This window comes from Alligator sinensis, unplaced genomic scaffold, assembly GCF_000455745.1.
Source record: "Alligator sinensis unplaced genomic scaffold, ASM45574v1 scaffold121_1, whole genome shotgun sequence".
Lineage (NCBI taxonomy): Eukaryota > Metazoa > Chordata > Crocodylia > Alligatoridae > Alligator > Alligator sinensis.
In genome coordinates this window covers 3,818,356-3,845,672 of record NW_005841910.1, presented here as the reverse complement: position 1 = coordinate 3,845,672, position 27,317 = coordinate 3,818,356, and the positions used below count along the sequence as shown (strand labels likewise).

The window sequence follows — 27,317 nt, the reverse complement described above, 5'->3', positions numbered from 1 at the left end:
GCCAAGGGCGCCGAGAGCAGCAGCAGAAGCAGCAAGCAGCCCAGTTCATGCAACAGAGAGTCCCAGTCAGCCAGACACCAGCCATCAACGTCAGCGTGCCCAGTAGCCTGCCCCCAGCGACTCAGGTACCAATGGAAGTACTCAAGGTATGTAGGGGGGATGTTTCTCTGGACTTCTGACTCTCTCTTCTGTTTTATCGTCTCTTGTACTCGTCTAAATGTGCTTCATGTGCTGGTGACCTAGTTACTGACACTTTTGCCAATTTTTAGCAAATAAGCTGCAGGTTTGGCTTCATTTTCAGTTTGAATTCAATGTATTGGGACCAAGGAAGAATGGGAGTTTTAAGTTTTGAGTTCAGAAGAAAGCTTCGTTTGCAAAATGCGTACACTTCCCTCCCCTCCCCTTTTTTTGAATCCTTCCCCCCCCTTATTTTTCATGTGTTCAAATATCGTGATTCAAAAGTATTTCAAACTAATCTTCCACTGCATTTTTTTTTTTTAAACTGTGTGGAAACCCATTACAAAAGACCTCCTTATACAGGCTTAATCTGCAATACAAGTGAGTTTCCAGCTTTTTGCATCTAGTCATTGTAATCCTTTTGCTCAAATGATTTGTTTGGTATTAGTAGCTTTAGGTTCCTTGTTCTAGAAACTGTAGAAGCTTGTTAGTGTCTTTCTACCAAAGGATATGTAGCTTGCTAATTTTGTGGAAAGACTGTATTGAATAGAAGTTGTCTAAATTTCACACATGCAGGGTAAGTCTAATAAGGAAGACGGCAATGAAATGTTTTGTTAAAAGAGCATGTTTGTAAAGGTTGGGGAACAATGCTATATCAAAGCAAAACTTTGCTAACAGTAAAAAGTTGCATGCTTTTAATTTGTTTGATCTGTTACATGCAACTGCAAGAGATTTTTCTTGTTTCATTGGGCTTTATTACAGCGTGAAGGTTAGCAGCTATCTTGAGTCAATCTGCAAAGACTAACTTGCTAATACAATTGAGCTACTTTACAATAGGCTCGTTTAGCGTGTTGTATATTGCTGCCATGGTTGTATATTAACTGCATCTTCAGATTTGTTTTAAAAAGTTGTGTGGGTCTAAAATAAGCCGACCATGCACACTTTAAGATGCCACATGAATATAGTTTAGGTTGTCTTGTTGATGGATGCTATCTATGGATTATAGTGACGCTGGGCATCCAAGATGCAAGAATTAGCAAAAATGGAGCACTTATGCAAAAAATCAAGTACGTTTGGAAATGTATGGTTTGTTTTTTTTTAAAAAGGGACAAGAGAAAAATGGTAGTGATTTTTGGGATCCATTTTTGTTTCTCTACCAGTGTCTCACATGGAAGTTAAACTGAAGAAAAACAGCTTGTCTTCCAACCAGCAATTTGAAGAAACTTATTAGCTTTTCTGAAATACTGCAACATAGTTATGCAAACCTGACTGGGTATAAACTGTGTCATTTAAACCTTACTGTAATGCCTGACTTAAAGAAAGATTTTCCTAAAATGTATGTGGAATTTTTTGTGGGGGGGGGTGCAGTGAAGGGGTTCCCTCATCCGTGGTATGAATTGTGCGTGTACAACAATTTTGGGGAGAATTATAGCAATGTATTACCTTATTTCTATCTTAAGTGTTTAACTGCTGGAAGAACGTTAGTAGTCGGGTGCTGTTGGATATGGGACTGCTAGAGTCCTAGCAGTATCAGTAACATGCTATATTTTTGTCTGTTTTGTAGCTACCTTCCCACATGAGAGCAGTCCATATAGATACATATGTATGCACATGTGTGCAAGTAAACAAACATGTTATAATATGACAGGTAAAAGAGGATGTAGGTAAGAAAAATGGCAGGTGGAAGCCAGTGTTTGGTTATTTTATAGACTGGGAATGGTAAGGATTAGTTCTGCCTGGCTATTTGCACTGCGAAGAGGGGTACGAGGAATGCCAGGTGTCCTGCAGAGATGCCAGGATGAACCTAGGTTAAGCCAAGAAAGGGAGTTGGCCACATTAGTCTGAAGTCAGCAAAGCCTCGCTATTTTTTTAAAAGGGAAAATACTGCAGACCGAAAGAGGTAGGACTCCGGTCCTGTTACCATACCATTCTTTTCATTGGCTCAAATGGCAGTCGGCAGCCTTAGGAAAGGTAATAGCAGGAAGTGTTACAAGGCTTGAAGTCCGGGAAGCATTTTGCATTCCTCCAGCAGGATGTTGCGTGGTGTCTCAAAGCATGGAGCAGAAGAGTACCAGGCCTTGCCAAGGCAGGGGTGACTGAAGTCCTATATGCTATTCCCTGGTGCCTGATTTGCACATGGGAGCAAACCAACTTGGTGTTTGCTCCGTCTCCATCTAGGTGAGGTGTTGCTTTGCAAGCTGCCTAATTATGCATGGAAGTGGAGAATGTATGGGTTGGTTTTTTGGTGTTTTTTGCTTTCTTACTTATAGAAGTAGCCAGAACCCAATTCAGCTGTCTGTCACTTTAGTTATGTAATCCTGTTCATCTAGAACCTGGAAACTTTTAAACATGGAAACTGAAATCTTGGCCCTGCTGAAGACCCACCTCCCATAGGCTTCAGCAGAGACTGGATTTTGCCCCAGAAGTCAGTCTGGAAAAAACCTTGCTTAAAGCGTAGAGGAATGCCCACCAGCACCTGATAACAGAAACGGAGAGGCTTCTGTATATTGAGTATTTGCCAGATATCAGTCTTATCAGAGCTGATATTTTACACTTTATCTGTTTTGAGTTGAAGGCAATTTACATAAGGACTGGGCAGAAGCTTTTTAATTAGGTGAGTAAGATATTACAATAGGTAATTTTATCATCCAGATGGTCTGGGCTCATGACCTTGAAGAAACAGCTGGATCGAAAAAGGGATGTTCATGCTTTCCTAAATGCTAATCTGCAAGGTGACTTTTTAAAGCAGAACTTTGGAAAATTTGTTTTGTGAAAAAGAAAAAAAAAAAATTTGGGGGGGGGGCAAAATGGATATCTGTGAGGAAGTAAACTTATTCATATTCTTCGTGCTTTAAAAAATGTGATTGTCTTGGATACATGTGCTAAACTTGCCTTCATATTTTTAGAGTGAAACTGATATTCAGGGATTCATAAACCCTGTCTCTGTCACCATATTGATGAGGGTAGTGGTATTTTAAAGGCCAATACACTTTTCTAAAAAAAATGCAGAATATTACAAAAGGGATTATTATAGCATTGGCAGAATAATGCCTGTTAGTTCCTCTCACAAAGTTGCATGCTCTTCAAAGTTATATAAGATGCGCTACACCGTTCATAGCTAATATGATCTGGGTGCCTGAGTGTGGACTCATAATTGTAAGGCTTCTTTGAGGTAGGAAGTAAATTTAGCGTAGTAGAAAATGTGTTGGAATTAATATTGGTATTTGTGAAGAATAATTAATTGATTGTTCCTGGGCGGGGAGAGAATGCAGCTGCAATGATATTGGTTTGGATCCAGGAGCAATAGTAGGATTTGCTGTGGTATCCCATGGTGCCTCTGCAAACGCTAAAGTAATTTCACAGATAGATGGAGGTTGCTTTAGGTTTCACCACTTCCTGCCACCTTACAATGAAACTGGGAGCAAACACTGGAAATATCACAAACTAAGTTGGAGACAGATGCAAAGTACTTCAGATAAGCTGACAAGGTTCTTTGGGTGAATCTGATATCTTTTATTAGACCAACTTAAGTAGTTGGAAAAAAAATAAGATAAGCTGTACTTCTGAAATAGGACAAAATAATTTCAAAAGTGTTGATTGTTGGAGGGTTTCCAAGGCCCTAAATTCCATATGTTAATGTTGAATCAGAATCCATTTTTAAAGCGTGACAAACTCACTTATTTAGAAGAATTAACATTGTTTTGTAAGCAGGTCTAGCATCTCTTAAAATGGTTTCAAATATATTTTGGTTGATTGGGTGTCAGCACTTTATTTTTTTTAGTTAAAAATAGCAGTTTCTTACATCCAGGTGTAGTAGTAGCATTATTATTATTATTATTATTATTTTTTTTTTGATGCAAAGTTGTGATCTCTCTCTCTCTCTCTCTCTCTCTCTCTCTCTCTCTCTCAAGTATTTCCTCTGGTGTCTAGCAGAAGTCTCTGTAGCAGAAAGGCTCACATGAATAATAAGCTTACAAATATTCAAAAGCTAACGCTTAGTAAATTATGATCTTCCCTGTGCAATGACCTTGTTCCAGGTGAACTCAGATTGCACTCCAGGACATTGAATCACGACCCTGCATATACTTGCCTTGGGTCTGTAACAGCTAGTAAATCCCTATTTTGATTCTTCCCCTGTTGTCCTGCTTTTACAGAATAAATGTTAAGCTCTTGGTTTCTAGATCACAGCAAAATTCACTAATAGATTCATAGATGTTAGGGTCAGAAGGGACCTTAGTAGGTCATTGAGTCTGACCCCAATGTCTTTGGGTAGACCCTGTCACTTAAATTAACTCTTCCCATGCATGACTTCCTTTCGTCAAAGATGCCTCTAGTTCTAGGCCACCACTTTTTTGCTTCTCCCCCTAAAATATTGAAAGGTAAATGACAGGTATATGATGGGAATGGTCACTATGCATCTGAATAGCCCTTGGTGCTGGTTTGCCGTGTACTGTCTTTGTCTTCTTGCTGAATATTTTATCTACCCCAAGTTTCATTCAGTTCCTGAGTTGCCTTCCAGATACCAAATTTCCAAACCATGAAACATACAAGAATTTAAGGTGTGTTAAATTTTTATTTTGTGCCATTTTTAAAATTTTTGGATAAGACCTACAGCATAGATAAACTTGAGATGATTGTAGCAGGCTGGTGTGGGTTATGGGTATTGACTGCTAACATCAGCTCTTCCCAACTTTTATCTTGCTCAGTTTTCCAAGGATACCTAGAATGTGTCTTGCCAAAAATATTTCAGCCTTTTATTTTCTTTTTAAGCACCTTTTTTGGGGTTTTTTTTTTTTTTTTTTTTTTTTTAACCCATTGGGTTTCCCATGTTGGATTACTGTAACGTGAGTTAGTAAGTAGGGGTGCACTGATTAAAGATTTTATGGGTCAATACAAATGACCAATTATTAACCAGCCATATTGGTGGATACCGATCTGGTTGCCAATTTATGCATCCCAGCAGCATGGAGAGCAGTTTCTGGCTGGCAAATATGTGAGGGAGGGCAGATTGAGGCCCCCATGGTGAGGGAGGGAGTGGAGCTGGGGCAGGGGCAGAAGCAGGTGCTGCACAGCCAGGGCAGGACATGGGACAGGGCTGCGGGTGGCTCATCCAGGAGGGTTGTGGGGGGGTGGCTCCTGACACTGCATGCACTCCTTGGAGAGGCATGGGGGGCATGTGCCCTCCCAGATTTGCATGGGGCAAGGGCAGGCTGCGTGCTGCAGGCTGGGGCCAGGAGCTGCGCCTGCCTCTTCCTGGTGGAGGGGCTGGGCTGGGGCTGTGGGTGGGGCGGGTGACAGTGGCACTGGGAGGGGGGACTGTGAGGTGGGCTATGGCCACCCCAAAATTTGCTGTAGCCACCCTGTAGCCCCCTTCCTAGTGCCACTGCCATGCATCCTGCGCACCCCGAGGGGCAGTCCTGGCTCAGCCCCCCCTGCCAGGGAGAGACTGGTGCAGCTCCCGTCCCCAAGCCTGTAGTGCCCAGCCTGCCCTCTCCCCACGCACAAATCCAGGGGGCACGTGCCCCCCATGCCTCCCCCGGGGATTCATGCAGCAGTGGCTGTGTGCATGCACACGGCATTTATCGATGACCAGATCAGCCACATTGGCCAAAAAAAGCTGATTGCCAACGATGCCAATTTTCCTTTTATCAGGGCCAATACAGTATGAACCGATTATATCGGTGCACCTCTATTAGTAAGGCTAAATCTTCATATTGTCCAGAAATTACGGCTCTCCATTTAGTGAGTGAATTGCACCTACTGATGCTAAGGTCTGAGGTGGGTAAGGAGGGGGGTGACCCAGATGGTCTTAATCCATCATATCAAGTCATATGGTCCAGGTATCCGTTGAAACTGGGTCCAACATGTTCTCTTTTGGTTGGGGGAAACATGTTTGCAGTTTCCCAACACCCATGCAGAACCTACTGTGAGCTCTGCTGCTATGACTGACTCTAGGTATTATCTCTCCTTTTCCAATGCAAGATTCTCTTGTTAAATCCTGTGAATAACAGAGTAAATAATCTCCTGGTCTTCCTATTGAATCTTTGCTACACTGTTCTTCCTGAGGAGTTGAGAGTGGATCTTCTCTGCTGTCCAGCTGCCCACGTGACTCTCTTTGCTCTGTATACAGCATACAGACTGCTCAAAACGTGTTCGGTCTCTGGTTTTCTTTGCTGCGTGGAGTCCCTCTGCCCAGGGCTTTAATCACTTTACTGACTTGCTTATACAGTAGCTCAGATCACATTCTGAGCATCGAACAAACATCTTCCTGGTAATAAAACAAAAACGTCTTGCCCAACTATTGGGTGATGAAATAAGTTCCCCCCCTTCTTTCATGTTGTCAATTCCCTTCCCCTGATCCCTGGGGAGGCGGAACAAACTGTTCCCTTACTTTAGAGGATGTGAACAAAGCAGGTTCCTACTTTGGCAATGTGCAAAATAAGACAAATTTGAGGCTATATATTCCTGCCTTTGTCTTCTGGGCAGCACCAGCTCTTCTCTGCCAAAAAGAGTAAACCCTAAAATGCAGTCATGTGTACTTAGCCAAAGGCCTTTCCTTTTTTCCTGTTGCTTCTAAATTAGTTGCTAGCGAGGCAGTAACTTTTTCTATTACTTTATAACACCTGTCACTGCTGCATATAAATGTCCCAAGTAGAGAGTTTTTATAACCCTTTCCTGCACTCTGCATGTAAGAACAGAAAGACAGCAGGATAGAGTGGATCTTGTCCTTCTTTTCAGAGAGCAACGTGTGTAGATCAGCCTTCTGGGGCCGCTCTTTGGCTTGCAGCTTTCCTCGCTTATCTGTTTGGTTTTAGTTCTGCCCGTCCTTGAAGTCTTTAAAATAGTGGCTGCTTTTTAATCACAATAGAATAATGTGTTGAGCATAGTATGACTGTTCTGCATCCCAGTGTGAACAGCTGAACAGGAACTCCTAAAGAGACATGAAAACTCAAATGTCCTACTGTTCCTGAAAATATGCATTTTCTTCCCAATGTAACGGCCTCAACAACTTATTTCATGTCTTGCAGGTTTATTTTCCATATTGTGGATGTTATTGAAACAGTAAATGAATGCAGCATCATTACTTTTAAACCTGTTTCACGCTCATCTGTTCATTGTCTTGCATTCAGAACTTGCACAGCATCGGGAACCAGGTTTTTCCGTCGTTGGAAATACCCATTTTTTTGGATGATAAATTACAGAAATAGATGCCAACTGCTCTTGCCATCATGCCCTATTACCATGGAGTACTGTGTGCTTTTCATAGCCCTTTTTCTACTGATGTTAGAAGTCGGTGCATCTATGTGGAAAGAAGACTTGGAGTTCACCTGATCCACTTCCATATGTTAAAGATTTATTTTCTAATCTTAAACAGGAACAATGACTTTTTCTAATTTGGTATTTAGTCGGGTGTCCTGTCAGTGATATACTAGTTGGTGACTTTCTTGTCTGCTTACAAGCTGGTTTTGGGCAGCTGAACTGTAACGCCAGCTTTTTATATGTGATACCTTAAGCAGTTGTAGTTAATATGAAGGTGAAAGTGTAATGTCTGTACCTGGCCTGGGAGTCTGTGGACATGTGGTAGAGGTGAAGAACTGACATTATGCGCTGGCAAGACAGTGCCAGTTTTGAAGGGGCCGGTGATGCTGCCCAGGGGTTAAGATTTTGCAGTAAGCCCTGAGAGAAGTGGTTTGATGGGCAGAGAGCCGCTGAGGCGGGTGAAGGTGCATGATAAATTGCACTGTTTCATCTCTGACGTTGCATCGTAAATGGAGATGTGAACCAAGTGCGATCACACCCATGCTGGGGATCAGGTGGGACTTTACAGTACGCCCATGCAGTGCCAATTTTACCTGTTTATCCTGAAATAACATCCAGCAGAAAAGAGGGCAGACCTCACTCTTTCTTTCTTTCTTTCTCTTGCTCTTTCACTTTTCCTCGCTCTTGCTCTCAATAGATATATTATTTACACAGGCTTACCTAGTCCTCTGGAAGGCAAAAATCTGTGTAGGCTCTTGGGTTAAGAGGCCTGTTGGCTTGTTGGCATTACTACATGTCTAAGGTCATTTCTGTGCCAGACAACAGGTCATTTGGGGAGAACAGGATGGCTCTGGCCCACTTCTGTTTTGTCATTGGAAGTCACTTGAGTTACAGGCACTAGATGTTTTTAAGAAGTAGTGATGGGGTCTATCTTGTTTCATTGCTCTAGAAGAGGAGAGAACGCCTCCCCTCTCAGGCTTGGAAGTGTCCTCTCGCTGTGGATTTTAGAAGCATTGGAGAGATTCCATAGTCCATTAACGAAAGAGGCTGAGAGCAACTGCAATGAGCCTTTAATCCAGTTGGCATCCAGTTAATGCCTAAACTTTTGCTGCACTTCTCTGTCTGAGCGGAAAAAAAAATCTGCATATCTTTAAAGCACTCATTGCCCATCTTCCTCTTCTGCAAGTGTTCCAACATTGATGTAGGGAACTTCTGACTAACTGGAAAAGATCAGAAGTTCAGACATCCCAGGGAGCAACAGGAAAGGAGCAGTGTGCGGTTGGGCATCTAGCATCCTGTGTGCTGGAGGAGATGAAAGAGGAAGTACAAGGCATATAGAAAGGGCACGAAGAGAAGAGCCTCAAGGAAAGTATCCATGAAATGCACAGAGTACAGGAAGCCTCTAAACTGCAAGAAAGGGCACTTCAGTTCCATCAGAGCAAGATTTTCCTGAGACGTTTCTTAAAGTGTCTGAATGAGTGCGCCCAAACCTTTGTGGGTGCATACAAATGGCCTGACCTTCAGTGCTGAATAGTGGCTGATGGAGTCAGCCAGCAGTAGGTGCCCGACTCCCCAACCCTTCCTGAACAGCCTTGCCCCACCTTAGAGGTTGCTTCCAGAACCTGGGTTCGAAACACTTCAGGACTAACACTTCCTTCTTTCTGGCTCTGATTAGCAAACATTGCATTTGCTGCCTGCAAGGAGAGATGAGCTGAACATGTTTCAACTGGCGTACTGCATTGAGCCAGGTCGGGTTTTAGAATGATGCTTTGTCCTTCGATCTGTGCAGAAGATGGTTCCTGACTTCAGCTAGGCTAAGTACAGAGAGCCAAAAAGCCCAGGCTGAATCGATTCAATCTTCACAGGTTATTCTAAATGGCGTAGATTGAACTGATAAGCAACTGAACAGACATTCATTTTTGATTTGGAAATGTGGCTACATGCCTGCAGTGGCCCAGGCCAGAAGCCAGTGGGCACTAGAGCACACTTCCCTGCTTAGCTGGAGCAGACACCTTGGGCCTCGGCACCCTGTGTGAGGAGGGGAGGTTTGTGGGGGGAAGTGCAAAGCATCCTGGGGTGCTGGGGGACTGTGAGTTAACTTGCATCTGGAGGGGATCTGGGACAGAAGTTCAATAAACTGGTTTAACCTAAATCAGTTAAGTCTGATATTACATCCTTCCAAGTTTATCTTAAACTACTTTCACCCACTTTGAAAACAGTTTATGTGCACCGAACTTCTGTTGCGTTACAGATTTGAGCGGGTTTTTGATGACTTTTATACCGGTTTATGTGTAACTTCTGTCCCTAGTCCTGGTGTTGGCCTTGCATTAATTCCTGCTAAAGAGGGAACCCAAAGACATCAACACCCAGACACTAAAATATTGGCAGCAGGTAATTTTCTAATTCTTTGGCCATAAGTCATTAAGTTGTAGACGGGACCACCTGATTCCTACAACTTCAATGTAGGCATGCATTTTTAAAATATCCAACTTAAGGCTTTGGGCAAGTCCTTTAAGGCCTGGTACGTTTTCAGTCGCGTTCTCTTGCTTCGGTGGTGGTGTTGATTTGGAAGCTTTATTTTCTTAGATGCTGAACCTGCATAGCGAGTGAATTAAAAGTGACAAGCTACAGACATTCCTGCCATTCAGGAGAGGCTTAAGGAATTTCTTATTGGCTAAATTACAAATATGTAGCATTTTGCCCAGCACAGCATGGCAACTTCAACCTGCCTGACTGACAAGATTAGCTATTTTTCCTCCCCCTGCCTAACAGTAATATATTTTAAAGAAAGAAAGAAAGAATAGATTAAGAAGTACCAGGCGGAGATGCAAATGCCTGAAAGTGTAAAAACTGAACCTTACCTTGAATGATTGTCTGCCATTTGATTGGCGCGTTAATTAGCCTGGTGTCCTTTAACCTTTTGAGAAATAAGTAAGGGATAAATTTGGGGATAAAGACAAAGACGCACAGAGATTTACCACACACCACTAGGTAATTCATCAAGGAATGTTGGTAATTAGCCCTGCCTCTTTCATTTCTGGCTCATTTAATAAAACCAGTTGATTTAAAATAATGCCTGCTGGGTCATTATCAACAAGTTTCAAGTCCATAACTTGGCTCCTTAAACAAAACTAATATTGTGCTATGTCTGTAACGTGCCCTGGTGTTTCTTCGTGTGCTGTTTCTGATGAACAAGTTCAGATTTCCCTCTTTTTTTTCTCCCTCCCCAACCTTGGTGACTAATTATTGCATTTCTTTTTTGTTGGTTTTGTGGCTTTTTTTTCCCTTTTAAATTGTGCTTTCTGGTATCCAACACTGAGAGGTATGGGGCAGAGGGGAGAGTGAAATCCAAGATGCTGGAGAGGTACCCGTCAGATTGTATTAATTAAGTGTGGCTTGATGGAATTTTTCTGAATACTTCGGAGGAGGAGGAAGCAGGTTGAGGTAATGGTTGCTTTCTCTTTTTTAACCCTCTGTTTGGAAATGGGGTAGCAGCGATTATATCAATCTTGTGGCTCTGCCTTGCTCTGTAAACAGTGAGTCTTACACCAGATGCATCTGATTAACTTAATGGGAGTTTAGAGCCACGCAATGAGGAAATAATGACTTGTTTTGTTTGTTTCTGTCCAAATACCCTGTCCCTGCAGCACTTGCTGCATCTGAAGATTCAGAGCCCTCCCTGAAGGGCAACACTGACATCTATTGTCCTCTTCTGTGAGAGGGCTTAGGTAAAAGGTCAAGATTTGGGGTTGAGTTAGGGTGGAACCCAGGTGTCCCGATTCTCACTCCTGGTCCTTTCAATGGAAAAACCTGTATATGGCAGCATTTGGTTCCTTGCAGCCATTCGTAACTCACTTTTAGGATGAAGTCTTATGGTCTCTATGGCCATGCAGATTGGAAGACTTTTAGGATGAAGTCTTAGGGTCCCTACAACTTGGGCAGATTGGAAGACTCTTTCTAAATGGAATGAAGACAGTAGAATTGAGCAGCCTAATTAATCCTACTCGTTAAGTTTGATATTCTGTAATTCCAGCCATAAAGTTGTCCCAGAAGTTGCTTGGTGCTGCTGGAGTCTTGTCTGTGTGCTGAAAGTACCTCTTGAAGCCAGTCCAAGCTTGGCTTGTAGAGCAAGGGGGAGGGAGTCTGAGCTCCTTCCCACTTTGAGACCCCAGCCTTTTGGTCCGTCATCCTCCCTGGTTTTTACTTGGCCATGACTAAAAATATAAGCATCCATTTTTCTCTCTTGAGGGAGGGACTTCACCTCATCTTGGGGTGACCAAGCAGATGGTCCCTTTAGTTAAAGTCATTCATTGGAGCAAAGACCACTCCGCCAGGGATTCTCTGTCCCCTCCAAAGGGGTCAAGCAGTCAGTCCCTTTATTCCCCAGTCTAACCAGTACATCCCTGAGGACCCCCAAAGATCCTCAGCTGTTTCTTTTCTAGTCTTTGAAGCTCCCCAAAGCTTCTCCACTTCTCTGTCCCAGCCTCTCCTTGCTCATTGCCAGCCTGCTCTCCCGCTGTCGTGCATCTCCTCTGCATTTTGGGTGTTGGCCTTCTGGCCTTTGTTTCTGCCAAGAAAGGCATTCAGTGGATGCTAAATGTTCATTTTGTCTGGAGGTACTTAGTCCTTCGTTCTCTGTGCACAGGCTAAAGTAAACTGAGTCACATGTCATAACTTGAACGTAGTTAATACACAAATATCACTGAAAACCCATAGTCCTTCACAAGTGTTTGTTAAATTGATGACACCCTTCACCCCAGATCTCAACATACACTTTGAGATGCACATAACTGAACTGGATATGGTTTTCCACTAATGGCATTGGTACCCGTGTTTCCCTGCTTCTTCCCAGTATCCCCTTGCTTGCACTTCCAAGGGTCACGTTGGTTCTTGGCCACAGTGTCGCACACGGAGTTCATATCCAGTTAGTTATCTACATTGACCCTGGAAATCCTTTTTGAATCTGGTTTTCCAGAATAGTTGCTCATTGCATAATTGTGATCTTGAAGCTGAGAATGTAGATGTGTAACTTTACATTTGGCTATATTAAATAGGAGGTTAAATATAGGCTAACATCCTGAAACCCAGATTGTCTATTAGAACCATTACTCTACCAGCTTCTGTTTCTGCAGTGATTTGAGTTTTCCTGTCTTCTTGCAGGTCCTTGATAATATTATTGAATGGCTGAGAACTGTCCCAGTGGGGTCCCTTTAGAAATACCCAGTTGGTTGATGATTGTCTGTTACAATTGTTTTGAGATGGTAAATTTACAATGCTACGCTGACTTTGTATCATTCTAAGTTTTGTGACGTTGTGAAATATTAAGCCATAGTCGAACAGGAATATATTATGTCAACATTTGCTAGCAGAATTTGTGATCCCACAAATAGTATAATCCATAAAACCATTGATTTGGTTTAACTAAACAACTATATAATTCTGTGTTATCGGCGGTTTCAGGCTCGAAGTCAAGTTGCCCAGGTCATACTATTAACCCTTTTAGGATATTGGCACAACGTTATCTTTTCCCCACCCCCTTGTTCTGGGACCGTCATTGTTCTAAGCCATGCTAACATGTTAACATTAATGGCATATAGCTCCTCAATTATTTCTTCCAAAACTTTTGGGTGCAGATCATTTCTTCCTGTAGATGAAAAAAATTGAACTTTTAATCTCAGCAGCTTCCATTTAAATAGTAGCCTGCCATTCCCATTAAACCATGCTTTGTAGGGTTTTTTCCCAAAAAAGTTGCATATGGAACAAATGGGAACACTTGGTACAACTCTAGCATTGTACTTTCTTAAACTTGCAACAGATGGCCATACAATTTCCGGGAGTTCAAATAAATCTGTGTAACAAAGCCTTCCATTTGCCTATGTCTTGAGATAGATCCTTTCTTTGTAGTTTCAGGAAAGAGAGGAACAGGAGATGTGATTTTTATTTACTTAAATATTTATTTTTTGCTGCCTGCCAAATACAAGGGATAGTAAAGATGGTAGACAGCTTACACAAGTTTCTATTTAAGATCGTTACCCAGACAAACTCACCAGGGTGGGATGATGGCAAGAATGAAGGAAAACGAGAATATCTATCTTTTTAATCCATTCCTGGTATAAAACAAAGCTTCTGTATTTACGCCCGTTGTTTAGGGTCTCGTTGGCGTCCATGCTGCAACTTGCTTTCTAGCCTCTTGATCTCTAGATATTTGGATTAGAGTCGGGATTGGTTATAAAGCCATTTAATCCCAGGCATCTGTGAGCACAAGCAGGAGGGCATAAGGAACTTGTCCGCTGACTTCTGTTTGGCTGTCCCTTAGGGACTGTTTCCAAAGAAGAAAGCCTCATCAATCACTTTGCAGGTGCATGCTCATAGTTTTGGCTCTTTCATCTTAAAACTATTTTATGTACCTACCATCTTGCTTTGGGTAAGCACTATGCAATGCATCACAAGCCACCGGCGCTGGTTAAAAGCACATTCAAGCATGCTTTAAACTGTAGATTAATTTGTTTACTGATTGGCACACTCTCATGCCAAGTGCATTTCGATGATGAAATTCCTACCAGAATTGGTAAAGGTGCTGCAGCTTTTGGACAGTAACGTGAACATGTTTGGAGTAGGAGAGGCATTTGCAACCAGGATTGAAAGTGTGCCAGGCTGTATCCCTGGTCTCTATGCTCTGTGCCTAATGAGTCAGGTACAGCCTACTCCCATCCAGTCAAGAAGCTGAATCGTTTCTAAGTTGTTCAAGGTGGATGATGCAAATAAAATGGCTAAATAGAATCCTAAATGCTGCAGGCTGCCGATGAACAAACATGGCAATTATAGGTGTTCTGGATATGAAGGCAGAATTAAGATAGTTTATCTGTTCAACTAGGATATTAAATGAGCAATTCCCCAGAAACATCCCGTATCGAGAACTGTGCAACCGTTCGTGGCGGGGGCAAGAGACGAGACACACACAGGCTATTTAAAAACAACCCTGAACCAAGCCACGATTGGTAATCAGAACTGGGAGCAAAGAGCCCATAAATGTAAGACACGGTGCTGATTTGAGATGCACAGGATAATCCTTTGCAATGAAAGTCTTATTCCTCCCAGTTCACGATGCCTCCCACCACCTGTGCAGTCTGTAACCATACATTCCAGGCAGACCTTGGATGTACGAGCCACTAGAGACCCCATCACTGAATATCTTGATAGTGAGGTGAAAAATAGGCATTTTAGTTGCATAGGAAGACTAACATTGCATTTTCCTAAACTCTCAGCAGATGGCACTCGCGTTTCCAGGAGCTCTAATCAGTCTGGTTAATAAAGATTTATTTTTGGTGGTGCAGAAACTGAGACTGCTTTCTCTTTGCAATGCTAGGCTAACACATAGACATCAGGGTACTGTACCAAGAATTGAATAGCGTTTTAGAAACTGCAGAATGAGTCTATCTGTCAACTCAAGGTGGGCCTAGACTAATTATTGCATGCTTGAGGCTGATGTGAATTCACATAAACAAGCTGCAGACCATGTTTGGGAAAGGCAGGTATGGTATAAAGAAAAATGCTACCAATGCTGATCAGCAGAAGTGATGAAATGAGGAATAAGCATGATATTGCTGCTCTTTCTCTTCCAATGGACGTATTTTAATTTTCTTGAAAAGCTGTGTATGTAGAGGTACATATGATTGAATGCAGATGGATAACTACAACTTGACAAATTTTGCCGCCACCTCATTTGTGACCATCTACAAATAGATCACATTTTCTGTAAACACTCATCCATTTGATTTCATCTTGTTTTTGTGTTTTGAAGATTGAACTGTGCACAGCTTGATAGGGTTCCTGTGCCCCGATGGAATAAGAACGCCACTTAAAATTGGGTTTCTAATATGCGTGTTTTGAGAATATGAATTGCAAATGTCTTGCTTACAGTTTTTATGACTCTTGCTGAAGAAACATACGTGCTATAATATTCAGTTTTCAGTAGCGGTTGACTTCCAAGAATATGCCTCATTTTTGATGCAGGGATCTTTGCTGTTTTTGTTTTGTTTTGGGTTTGAGAGTAAAGACTGGGGAGAGTTGGTGGAGTGAATGGTTGGGAGAAATGAGCCAGAGGTGGGAAAGGAAATAGGTGGTATCTGTTGCCCACTAGGAAAAGGTAAACAGGAAAGACTCCTAAGGAACAGGCATTAAATCCTCTTCCTTTCCAGTTTTGAGTGAGACGTGAGCAATGGCAGTGACTTCCTGAAACGAGGGTAGCGGCATCTTCATTCAGAAGGACTGCTCGTGTGGAAGGAAGGCGCAACAGTGGCAGGGCACCCCTCCAGGAGGAGCTAATTTGCCATGCCAGGGACGTTGCTGCATGGCTCAGGTAGTCTACTTTGGATGTGGTAGGTGATGAGTTGCACAGTTCTCTGCCTGTGAAGAGGGCTCTGCATGAACACGCCCTTTATTGCCTTCTGTGTCCAGCTGTCCATGGCGTGCCACTGAATAGGGGTTGCTACAGCTTGAAGTGTTAAAGTTGATGCTAGACTGGCTGAGTGAAATCCTCTGGTCCGTCTTGAAGTTCAGACTAGGGCTAAGTACAGATCATCAAAAAGTCCAAGGCAGAATCGATCCAATCTAAGCAGCTCCCCAGTACCCCCATGCTGGGCTGCAGGGGCAGGCATCTGGCCCAGAGGACTCCTCCCTCCCTCCTGTGGCAGCCACTGAATCAGTCAGCAGCTGGGAAGGGAGAGGACTGCTGAGGGTTGAAAAGCCCCCACTCCAGGCGCTTTTCCTCCCCCCACGTGCTGTGTAGACCCTGGCTTGGGGCATCTGGGGGTCTGTTTTCCTGCCTCCCCATCCCTATGGGCTGAAGGATGCAAGCAGGAAGGGAGCAGAGGGGTGAGACAGTCCCTGCTCCACTGGAGCTGGGCTGCAAAGCATCCTGGGATGCTGAGGGACTGTGAGTTAACTTGAACCAGGAAGAATGGTGAGGAAAGAATCAGTTCTCACCTTGAAAATCTGCCAAGGTGTTGTCTGACAAAGAGGATAGAGGAGCTCTTAAAACGTCCTTCAGAACCAATGCTGCATTACAGACATGGCTTCTTCTCAGGAGGAGAAAACTGTCCTTAAACTCTGCTCTGCCCAGAATGGCTTCCAGGACGAGATGCTAGCACTGTGTCCAAAGCAAACCCCACACGGTGTGGCCTAGCAACCTTGCAGCGTTCTCCACCTCTCTGTAATGCTGTGTGGGAAGAGGCCAAGTAACACATGCAGCAACATCATTGGTTGGTAACTATCACATTGATCGATTGTCTGCACTTTCATATAAAATCACAAAAAATATAAAAAGGGCACAGTTGCACTTTTTTTTTTTTTCTTCTCCTCATGCTTTTTCAATGTAGAAGGAAAATCTTCCCAAAGCGTGCAGTAGCTTTACCAAAAAAAAAAAAATCAAGGTCTTCCTACACATGTAAGTTCATGTGGGTTGAACATCTTCACAGGCCCCCATAGTCTTTTGCTGCTCTCCGGGAACTCGGTAGCTTAAAGCTTCAATTGCTCACAGCAGAGGTTTTGTTACTGACTTGTTTGGAATCTGCCACGTCTTCGGCCCGAGCGCATTGACATCAGCAGGAGCGTGTCCTGTGTGTGTTAAACAAACCAACATTTCAAAGAGATGCTTTGCTGCCTTGGGGCAATGTACCCAGTGCAGCTCGCTAGCCTCCCCCTTTTGAATGGGGAGTGGGAGAAGCTACTTGCCTGAAAGCATCAGCAGACAATGGGCGGATTGAGCAGTCTACTTGCATTAGAAAAAAAGAGAGCAGATATTGCTAGCACCAAAGTCCAGATCCAGGAAGGTATTTAGGTTCCCAGCTCCCATTGGTTTCATAGGAATCGGACACCTCCGCCTTTTGAGTGTCAGGGACCGCTTATCTCGGATGTGAGCAGCTGGGCTGAACTTGAATGCAAGGACAGGATGATCGAGCAGCGTTGGACACGCAATCTTTTTTCTTTTACCTGAAAATTGATACTGGGGTTCACCGAAAGGGTTTACACCACGGTGAAAGCCACAAAACGACATGCACAATAAAGTAGTTACACATGCATAAAAGTGGTTATAGTAATATGGTTTATTCTGGTTTTGGAGAGTACTTCATACTGGTATAATTGTTAGTTCTAGGACATATTTCCAATACAACTGTGTCCGTAAAAATCCCGTCCCTGAAGGACATGGTCATGCTAGTAACATTTGAAGTGTTGACTGGAATAAAGAGTGACCGTAAGAGTTCACAAAGTGAAACTTGTGTTCTGTTTGGAGGATGCACCAAGAGGCATGTAATGGGAATTTCTCCCTCTCAAGCAGTGCAAACAGTGGCTTGTCTCTGAAGACTGAAGGAGAAACAGGAGCAGCACATTACACCTCCTGTCCCCGGGATGTTTTAGGAGATGGCTGATAGACTTTGGTGGGGGGGAAGGAGGCAGTCCCTCTTTCCTATGCAGGAGCGTAGAAATTCACTCCAGGCCTCTCAGAACCAGGTCCACCTGCCCTTTAACATCTCACTTGCCACCTGCTCTTGGTTTCTGCTTTTCACCTTCCTCTTTATGTCCACTCTTTCAGCTAGAAACATCTTTTCCATTTTCTTTGGCCACTTCTGGACTTCCCAGGTCTGTGATTTCTGTTGCTTAGACCTGATTTGTGCCTTGCTAGATTCATAGAAGTTTAGGGCTGGAAGGGACCTCGCGAGATCATGGGGTCAAGCCCCGCTGGTCTGAGCAGGAAAGACTGCTGGGGTCAAATAACCCCAGCAAGGTGTGCATCCAGTCTCCTTTTGCAGATCTCCAGGGTAGGTGCCTGCACCAGCCTCACTAGGAGTCTATTCCAGAGTCTGGTCACATGAACCGTGAAGAAGTTTTTCCTTATATCCAGTCTGAAACTTTCTTCTAGGAGTTTATGACCATTGCTCCTGGTTTTCCCCTGGGGCGCTTTGGTGAATAGTTGTTCACCTCGCCCCTGATGCTGCCCCCTGCTATATTTGTAAGCTGCCACCAAATCCCCCCCAAAGTCTTCTCTTTTCTAGGCTGAACAGCCCCATATCTGTCAGCCTTTCCTCATGTGGCTTGCTCCTCAGGCCTCTAAATCATACGAGCAGCTCTTCTCTGGACTCTCTCAAGCTTCTCCATGTCCTTCTTGAAGTGCGGTGCCCAGAACTGGACGTACTCCTCCAGCCGTGGCCTCGCCAATGCTGAATAGAGCGGGAGAATAACTTCTGTAGTTTTGCTTGAGATGCATCGGTTGATGCACGCCAGCGTATTGGTTGCTCTGCTGACTGTAGCAACGCATTCGTGGTATGGCTGGTTCCATGTCCTGCTTGATCTCGAACTTGCAGCCTCACTAACTTCCAGAAGAGGCCCTTCTTCCAGGGGTCATTCAAACTGTTTTTTCTCCCTTTTTTTTTTACTCTTTGCTTAGGCCTGGTAGGACTTGCCTGCTGGGGTGAGTTTGTAGAATGAATCTGCATTGCTCCACTGTGTATTTGAGTTATAGTTTAAAGCTTTAAAAATGAAATGTCTGAGTTACTCGAGTTGGACTCTATTTCTAGATCTCAGGACTATTGCTCTGATATTCCAAAATGAATGAGGACTAGATTTCTACCCATTCTGTGTGTATCTCCACCCTCCCCCTTTTTACCACCTCTGGTTTCCTTGTCTGTAGCATTGCAGCAATGTATACTAATTGGGCTGAATAGAGCTGCTGCTGCTACAGGCTGTTGTGTAGCTCACCTGCCAACTTTGGCAGTAGAGCCAACATTTGCTAAGCACTTTACTCCCAGTGATTTGACAAAATCCCTTAATATCCATTCTGTTATGTGCCTGAGGTAGAGGGAGATGGTGACTCTAAATGTAGGCCAGCTCTGTAAGAATGAACTTTGCAATTTAGATGCTGACGTATATCTGCTTAGGTCTCGACAAGGATGTTGCAGCACCCTGGGGTGCCTTGAGATACTTTCAAGGGTGCTGTGAGATGCCACACAATGTTAGCACTGTTAGGTTTACACACATGATTTACAAGATGATAAACCCAGAGATTTAGAATAGAAATCTGTAGCTGGGGTCTTCCTGAGTTCTTGTCAACAGGAAAAAACAAACTGCTCTATTTTCCTGTAATCAAAAAGAGTGAAAACTAAGAGTTCAGAACTCATAGTAGAGGTGATCTCTTTTATTAGACTAACTAGATTTTTTGCCAAAAAAAAAAAATCTTTAATTGGTAAAGACTCTTTTTTTGCAAAATTCTTTTTGCAAAAATCTAGTTGGTTTAATAAGAGATCACCTCTGCTAAGACTTCTGATTCCTTTTTCCTCTAGACCCATACGGCTACAACCTGGAAAACTAAGAGCTAGCATTTTCTGAGAGGTGCTGTGAGTCTATCCACAGGTCTCTTGAGACTGAAAAGGTTGAGAACCACTGGTTTAGACTCCGTAAAGTTATAGCAATGAGAGCAGAAATCATACCGCCTTGCGATGAGAAAGGAAAAACTGTATCCTCCAACTTAAGATCCCAGGAAACCTCTCATTTTCTTTTCTCCAGATCCCTTTTACCTGTTCCTCAGCTGGTTTGAGCAAATAAAAGAAAATGGAGGTAAATTTTCCATTGGCGTCACTCCCATTGGCTCTGATCACATAAGACTGAAAAGATCAATGGCGTAAAAACATCTTTGTCACAAACTTGAGAGGTGGGTTTCTTTTGGCTTTTTTTTTTTTTTTTTTTTTTTTTTTTTTTGACCTCTTGTTTTGTGTGTTAATTTTATTTTCAAGATCTTTTAAAAATCGGTCTTTAAAGTAAACTAGATAGAAAAGAACTGGCATTCAGGGTCCTGTGAAAGACGGTTGTTGTCGGGAGCTACTTTACTCCAACTGTGGGTTTAGGTCACGCATGGATATCGAGGTACATCCTAGTACCAGTATTAATCCATGGATAGCTGCAACTTTCTACTGTGTGGCTTCAGTAAATGCTCAACGTATCGTACAATACACTGCTCTTTCATGTTGTGTACAAGCTAAATGCTAAAAGAGTAATATGTTGCATGGTGAATATGGCTTGACTTGAAGATGCCACTCTCGGTCTCTTTAATCTCTTGGTAAGAATTTTGAGGGGTTAAACATCTACTGGCTAGGTTAAATGCGGTTTAAAATGGGATTCTTTGTGAACGAAGCCTGGAGGCCCTGAATTTCCTTATCAAAAGCCGGTTTGATCTTCTGACAAAAATATTACTTTTGAATGTGAGCATTACTTATTCACTCCTAACCTTTTGGAGCCCTGGAATGATAACACACACACACACTTCTTTGTATTTCACAAATGTGCTTCTGCTTGTGGGGTCAGTGACTCTATGTTCCTTATTGAAGTTCAGCCTCGGCGATGTTAAAGGACGTTCTTGTACTTGGAAAAGGTGGAGTTCGCAGTATCTGGGTGGCATACTACATAAAAAGCTAAGCCAAGGGAGGCATAACCCTGACATTGGGACTTGGTGTCAAACACGCATGTATCCCTGAGGTCCTGTTTTTGTAGTTACAGGCTCAATACCATGCCTAGATATTGCAGTATTTGGGAAAAGGAGTTTGATATTAACGGGTGTACTTTTTTTATTCTATCAAAGTACTCCATTCACACACTTTATTCATCCAAATTAGTTTTGAGAAATGTAAAGATATAGCATCATCTGTTATACCTGAACAAAAGGTTAATGAGTGAGGTGCAAATGAGTGAGGTGCAAATGGTGCTCTTCAGCATCCACCCATATTGGGACTGTACTTACCAGTGTCTTGGCTCGCCAAGAGGCGAATTGGCTAATGCTGTCTAAAATGGTCCAAGGCCAGGTTCAAGAAGTTTGCCTGAGCCTAGCAACCCATTGGGCTGGCATGGTTAAGCTCATCCTTTCCCGCAGTTAATGGTGCAGTGTCACTAGCATCATATCCAAGCATCTTTTATCTTCCCAGACCTCTCTTCAGCCAAGCTGCAGGGTGCCTGTTAGAAAAAGTCCAGAGCAAGGCTTGAACTTGTGCCTTTGCTGCTGTATAAGGCTGTGTCACTGCATCCCAGTTTAACAAAAAGTGTAGTAAGAAGAGGTGAGAGCAACAGAGCAGTTCTGGAAGAAGTGACTTTTATTTTATTTTATTTTTTGAGGTTGGTATGTGTTGGGGCCCCCCCTCCCCTTTTTTTTTTTTCAGCTGTGGGGATTTAAAAAGGATTTTCCTCTGCCTAAATAGCTATCCATTCTGTGAGAGGCAAGGATTTATTTTATTGGACCAATTGCATCGTTGGCATACAGTTAGACACTTTTTTCGAATGCAAGACTTTCTTCCTCAGGTGGTTCTGTGCAACTCGGTTTGGCTGACCCAGCTCTGGTCCATGGCTTCATGCATCAGAGAGTCCAGAGCATGTAATGCTTGATTCTTCTGTATCTTGTGGCTGCTAGTAAAGTGCCATGCTACTGAGTCTAGGCCAGAGCTCCTTTGACCCTCTGCATTATGTAGGGCCGACCTTGGAGAATTGGGGAAAAAAGCCTTTCTGTGCCATTTCAGTGTGCTTAGATTAGAGTTTAAAGGGGGAAACCTTGTCCAGGTAGCTGAGTAAGAGAAGCTCATGCAATGGTCCTTCCTCTTTTAAAAAGCATCCTGTTTGTCCTCTAGAATGGAAATCTTCATCGCCTAGGAATAAAGTAAAGAGAAAAACCCTAGATTGAGATGGGGAGGAATCTAAGCCCTCAGATGGTTTTACTTGCCAGATGGATAGTTTTGCTGTCTAATGTGTGTTAAGTGACAACCGTGGTGCTGTGTAATATAGGGCAGCATTACATTCTCCTGCTGGAAATTACCTCTTCCTTCAGCACCGTTTGCTTGTTTGCTTTTTCTTGTATATGGACCATTCAGGAATGCTTCGGGGAGATGGAAATAGCATCTCTGCGACTTAAAGATATGGGAATTATCCATATTATCCTAAACGTGCTGTCTCAAGTAACCTTTCATGTTCAAAGTGGGGAGAAGGAGGGAGGGAGAGAGACTAATTAGAAGTGACTAAATTTTACAATGGCAGTAACTTACTTTAACACTATTTTCTTTATTTTTCACTTTGGAAAAATCTTAAAATTGGGGTATGATGCATTTTTACTGATTTCTCCCACTGGCTTGAAAAGAAAGGTACATCACTAGCTAATGAGGTGGGAGTTAGGGGCACAGACTTGGAGTCGGGACTTCCTAGACCCTGTATGCTGGAGGGCACAAGTAGGGGAGGAAAGTGGTCCTACCCAGTTTACACTCCCTTTCCACATGTACTCCTGTGCCAGTGTGACAGCATACTGGGCAAGATGCATCTATGGCCTGACCCAGTAAATGGCGATTCTCATGGTTTTAAGTTGTCGACTGCTCTGTGAGACGGGGGTTAAATTCATGTAGTGCTGCTTAAGCAATGATGACTGCCAATGTGGGTTTTTTTTCCTGTTAATTGAGCATCAAGGCCTTGAAGGGCTCCTATACATGTGCACGGAGGCTGCTTCAATGTGCTGTAATTACAGCGTGTTGGAGCAGACTCGATTAACAGAGTCTGCCGGAGCATGGTAATTAATATGCTCCTGCAGAATCCAGTGTCATGTGTATCAGCATCGCCGTGCTGAAAAATGGGGGTCATGGTGCTTTTAGCTAAAGCTTGTCAAATGAGCTCTAGTTAAAGTACACCCCCCCCCCCCCCCCAAACCAATTTTCAGTGAGGGGACACTAATACACATGATGCTCCAGGTGTTTTAATTAAAGCATCCCCCACCCCCCACCTCCCGGAGCACGCTTATAAACGCACATGACACAATTTACTTTCTCTGCACAGAGCCATCATTTAAAAATTGGCATCATGATGTGATAGCGGGGATGTGTAATAGCAACAGTTCGGCATTTTGGATGAGCTCCTCCTTTGGAGCACCAGAGTCCTGCCTTTTTTTTGTGTGATGTCCCCCTCCTGACCCTCAAGATTAATTAATAAATAAATACATAAATAAAACCCAGCAATATTTATTGGAACAGTTTTGGTAGTGGATAGTTGCATTTCCATGAAGGTGACTTGGATAATCTTACTCTGAAATGCTTGATCATCATGTTCAGCGGTGTATTGAAACGGTTTTGTGATAATTCAGTAGGTTTAACGAAGTTATAAATAACAGTGCAGCCTGTTGAGCAGAAGTATAAAAATCAAGGAATTCACTGGTAATCTGGCCTTTGTCTCCTTCAAGTAAACTAAATCAGTGATTCCTTTCTTTTAATGCTGTTTCTAATGATCATGTTAATAGCGTGATAAAATGAAGGCCTTTAAATTGTTTTGTGTTACTGCTTATTCAACCTTTCCATATTCAGGCTGACATAAAAGCCATTATAGGCTATGAGTGAAGAAGTATAGATTCTGGCTTGCTCTTTATTAACTGTGACGTGTGATAGCTCAGGGCACTTGAGCTGCACAAAACTATTTTGAATTAACAAAATCTTCATTCTTTGTGAAATGGTTCCCGTGGCAGTTACATTCACTGCAAAGCAGATAGCCTGAAAACAGACATATTTTAAAACAAGTGTTCTTTGTGTTGCAACCAGAGCTGGTAAAATGATTTGTTAAAACAAAGTAAATGGTACTTCGAAAATAGATTAATTTTGTATTTTCGGTGTTTCTTGTAAATGTTCTGCTGGTGAATGTGACAAGTTGTTCCTAAGCTGCTTGGGTTTTTACAGGCCTTGAAAACTGACTCACGTTTTCGGTTTTGATTGTCTTCAGTATGCAACTGTGGGGGGAGTGTGTGTGGGAGAGTCAACCTTTCTGTGCCTCTGCTTAGTTGTGTGTGCAATGGGTACAGCAATTCTTGCCCAAGCCTTTATGCAAGTCTAATGGGTTTAGAGATTTGCTGGAAGAAAGTTACTGCACATCTGCAAAATGGGTGTTCGTTGCATTCTTATTAGCGTCAGAGGATGGTGCTTTTGGCAATGTAGAGACTTTTTTTTTGTCTGCATTTAGTGTACTTGGCCCAGTTATGCCTGTAGGCCACAATTTCTCTACACCAAGCCGTTGCCCCCGAACGTTCATGCACGCTTGCACGCACCATGTTAAAATCAATGCATCTTTCTAGAGCAGTTGGACCACCACCTTTTGACAGCAAGGGCCAGATCCTGGTCTTCACCTTGGGGAGGGGGTGGATATGAGTGCATCCCTGTTGCACCCTGCCCCTGTCACTGAGACAGTAATCCAAAAGGTGAGTAGTTGTTCTGTTCCTCGCTGCTTTTTGTGACTTCATCTGCAGGCTGAGATGAAGCTGTGTTGCAGAGAGATGCATTAACAACTTTTTCGGGGATTTGAGCAGGGTGGCATAGGCACGTGTTGGGCACCTTACTGCCATTTCAGAAGCCTAGAACAGGACTCTACCCCAAATATCATCCTATTTTGACTCCTGCCATGTTGTCATTTCGTAGGGCATGTGGCGGTAATATGTGCTGCTTGTGAATGGAAAAGCTTCAACAATCAAGAAAACGGCAAAGATAAAAGCAACAGGGGCTTGTTTCGGTGTTTGTGGAAGTCTGTAGGGACGCTGTCGGTTTGACTCCCACAGGCTTTGGAACAGAGTCCGTTTTGCAAGTGGAAATCTACAAGTTAAAAGTTTTTAATTACGATTTTCTGACTTATTCAGGCCACAGTTCTGGGCACTGCCTTTCTGTGTACCAGAATAGTGGATTTAATGCTTGAAGCAAAACAGAACGGGCATGTCAAAACATGCAAGCCCATGCACTTAATCGCTTCTTTGTCCAAAAAATGAGCAAACTCCTCAATGACAAGCTTGTTGCCACTTCCATAATGAGATGGGAGAGGAGGCAAGTTTTCTACCCTTTTTTTGGTGGTCTGTTTTTTTGTCTATTTTGTCCCACTCATAGTTTTGGCAAAATAACACTTGTATTCTGCTTCTTGGTGGGATTGGTGGGGTTCTGCATGCTTCTTGGTGGGGGTTGGGGGGTGGGGGTGTGTGTGTGTGTGTGTGTACCAAGGCAGGCTTGTATTAACGCACACTAGACATAATTCATGTGCAAAAGGGGTCAGAGTTGCTAAATGAACAAAGATTTTTGAATGTTCTGACTCTTGTGAATTTAAAATGTGAGCTTGATATTTGCGATGATTTTTGGAAATACTCCAATTAAGGTAAATGATGAACCCTGTTCCGTATGCGACTTGAGCAAACCTGGCCCAGCGAAGTATCCTTTCAGGTATCTTCTCCAAAGCCCATGCACTTAATCGCTTCTTTGTCCAAAAAATGAGCAAACTCCTCAATGACAAGCTTGTTGCCACTTCCATAATGAGATGGGAGAGGAGGCAAGTTTTCTACCCTTTTTTTGGTGGTCTGTTTTTTTGTCTATTTTGTCCCACTCATAGTTTTGGCAAAATAACACTTGTATTCTGCTTCTTGGTGGGATTGGTGGGGTTCTGCATGCTTCTTGGTGGGGGTTGGGGGGTGGGGGTGTGTGTGTGTGTGTGTGTACCAAGGCAGGCTTGTATTAACGCACACTAGACATAATTCATGTGCAAAAGGGGTCAGAGTTGCTAAATGAACAAAGATTTTTGAATGTTCTGACTCTTGTGAATTTAAAATGTGAGCTTGATATTTGCGATGATTTTTGGAAATACTCCAATTAAGGTAAATGATGAACCCTGTTCCGTATGCGACTTGAGCAAACCTGGCCCAGCGAAGTATCCTTTCAGGTATCTTCTCCAAAACTTATTTCCTCCTTATGGCTCCTTATAGTCACTTCCTCGCAGACTATGTCCACATGTGAGAAACCACCTAGAATTGGGAGTCTTGGGAAAAGGGCACCGATAAAGTGGATTCGAACCTGTAGAACAAATTGTCCTAGGTCAGGGATGGGGCGTTTTGGCAGCACGCGGACAGATGTGATGAAGCTTGCATTCCTGTAGGGTCTTTCTTGTCTCTAGTGGGTTATGGAATAGAGAAAATCCCACACAATTTACTGATTTGTTTTGATGCACTGGCTGGGGGAGTAGTTAGCTGATTGCACGATTTCACAATGATTACACACTTAATTTATATAACACAATTTTATCTTAAAACTCTTTGCTACGTATATAACACTGCTTAGCTTTAAGAAACACCACAAACATTAAAAACACAATAATTACATATATCAGAAACAATGCTCCGAATGCACTTCCTTCCCAAACAATGCTATAAGAATTAGTGTTACAAAAACAACTACAATTACAACTAAAAGTTAAATTTGAATCAATACTATTATTTTTCATAATATACTTACAATCCTAGGATTCCGAGAAGCCAAATACCAAAATATGGTTTCATTCCTCAGTAGTACGATTTAATGGGTTGGCCTCAGTAGTACGGTTCAATAGGCTGGCCTCAGCAATACGATTCAATGAGCTGGGCTCACCAGTGATAGGACTACGTCCCCTTCCTTCAGTCCCTTTCGGGCGCTCCGCGGCTTCAGCGTGAACTAAGAGATTCGTGTTCATGCAGAGGTTGGATTAGGTGATCAATCTAATCCGACCTTACACTTGCGATTCTTCCTTCGTTGTTCTGCAAGTGAAGTCACCTCCAAATTGGGACAGTAAGTTACAGGTTTTTATTGAGTGAGCTGCCGTAGTGGGCTCCTCCTACTCAACTTGTCACTACTCCCAAATTTGGGCTCGGATCTTACTCAACAGAAATTACCTTTGTTGAGCATTTTAAATTACTCTTGGGGAGACTTCCATATCACTGCAAATGCCTTTTTCTTACCAGTCTAGTTAAAAGGCCTCAGGCTTTGATGTCTCGGAACTCAGGATATTTGCTCTCTTTGTAAAAGACTTCTAAAGATAAAATTCAAAAG

General features: G+C 42.9%; 1 protein-coding gene across 3 annotated transcripts in view; it reads left to right on the top strand.

Moving 5' to 3' along the window:
• Positions 1 to 27,317, top strand: part of MITF (melanogenesis associated transcription factor) — a 114,202-nt gene that overhangs the window by 63,322 nt on the left and 23,563 nt on the right. For 2 of the 3 annotated variants that reach the window (XM_025197970.1, XM_025197969.1), the window contains exon 3: positions 2 to 146. The exons of the other annotated variant lie outside the window; for it this stretch is intronic. In XM_025197970.1, the coding sequence (XP_025053755.1) occupies positions 2 to 146 (145 nt within the window). The remainder of the gene's footprint in view (position 1; positions 147 to 27,317) is intronic. 3 annotated transcript variants of the gene reach the window in all.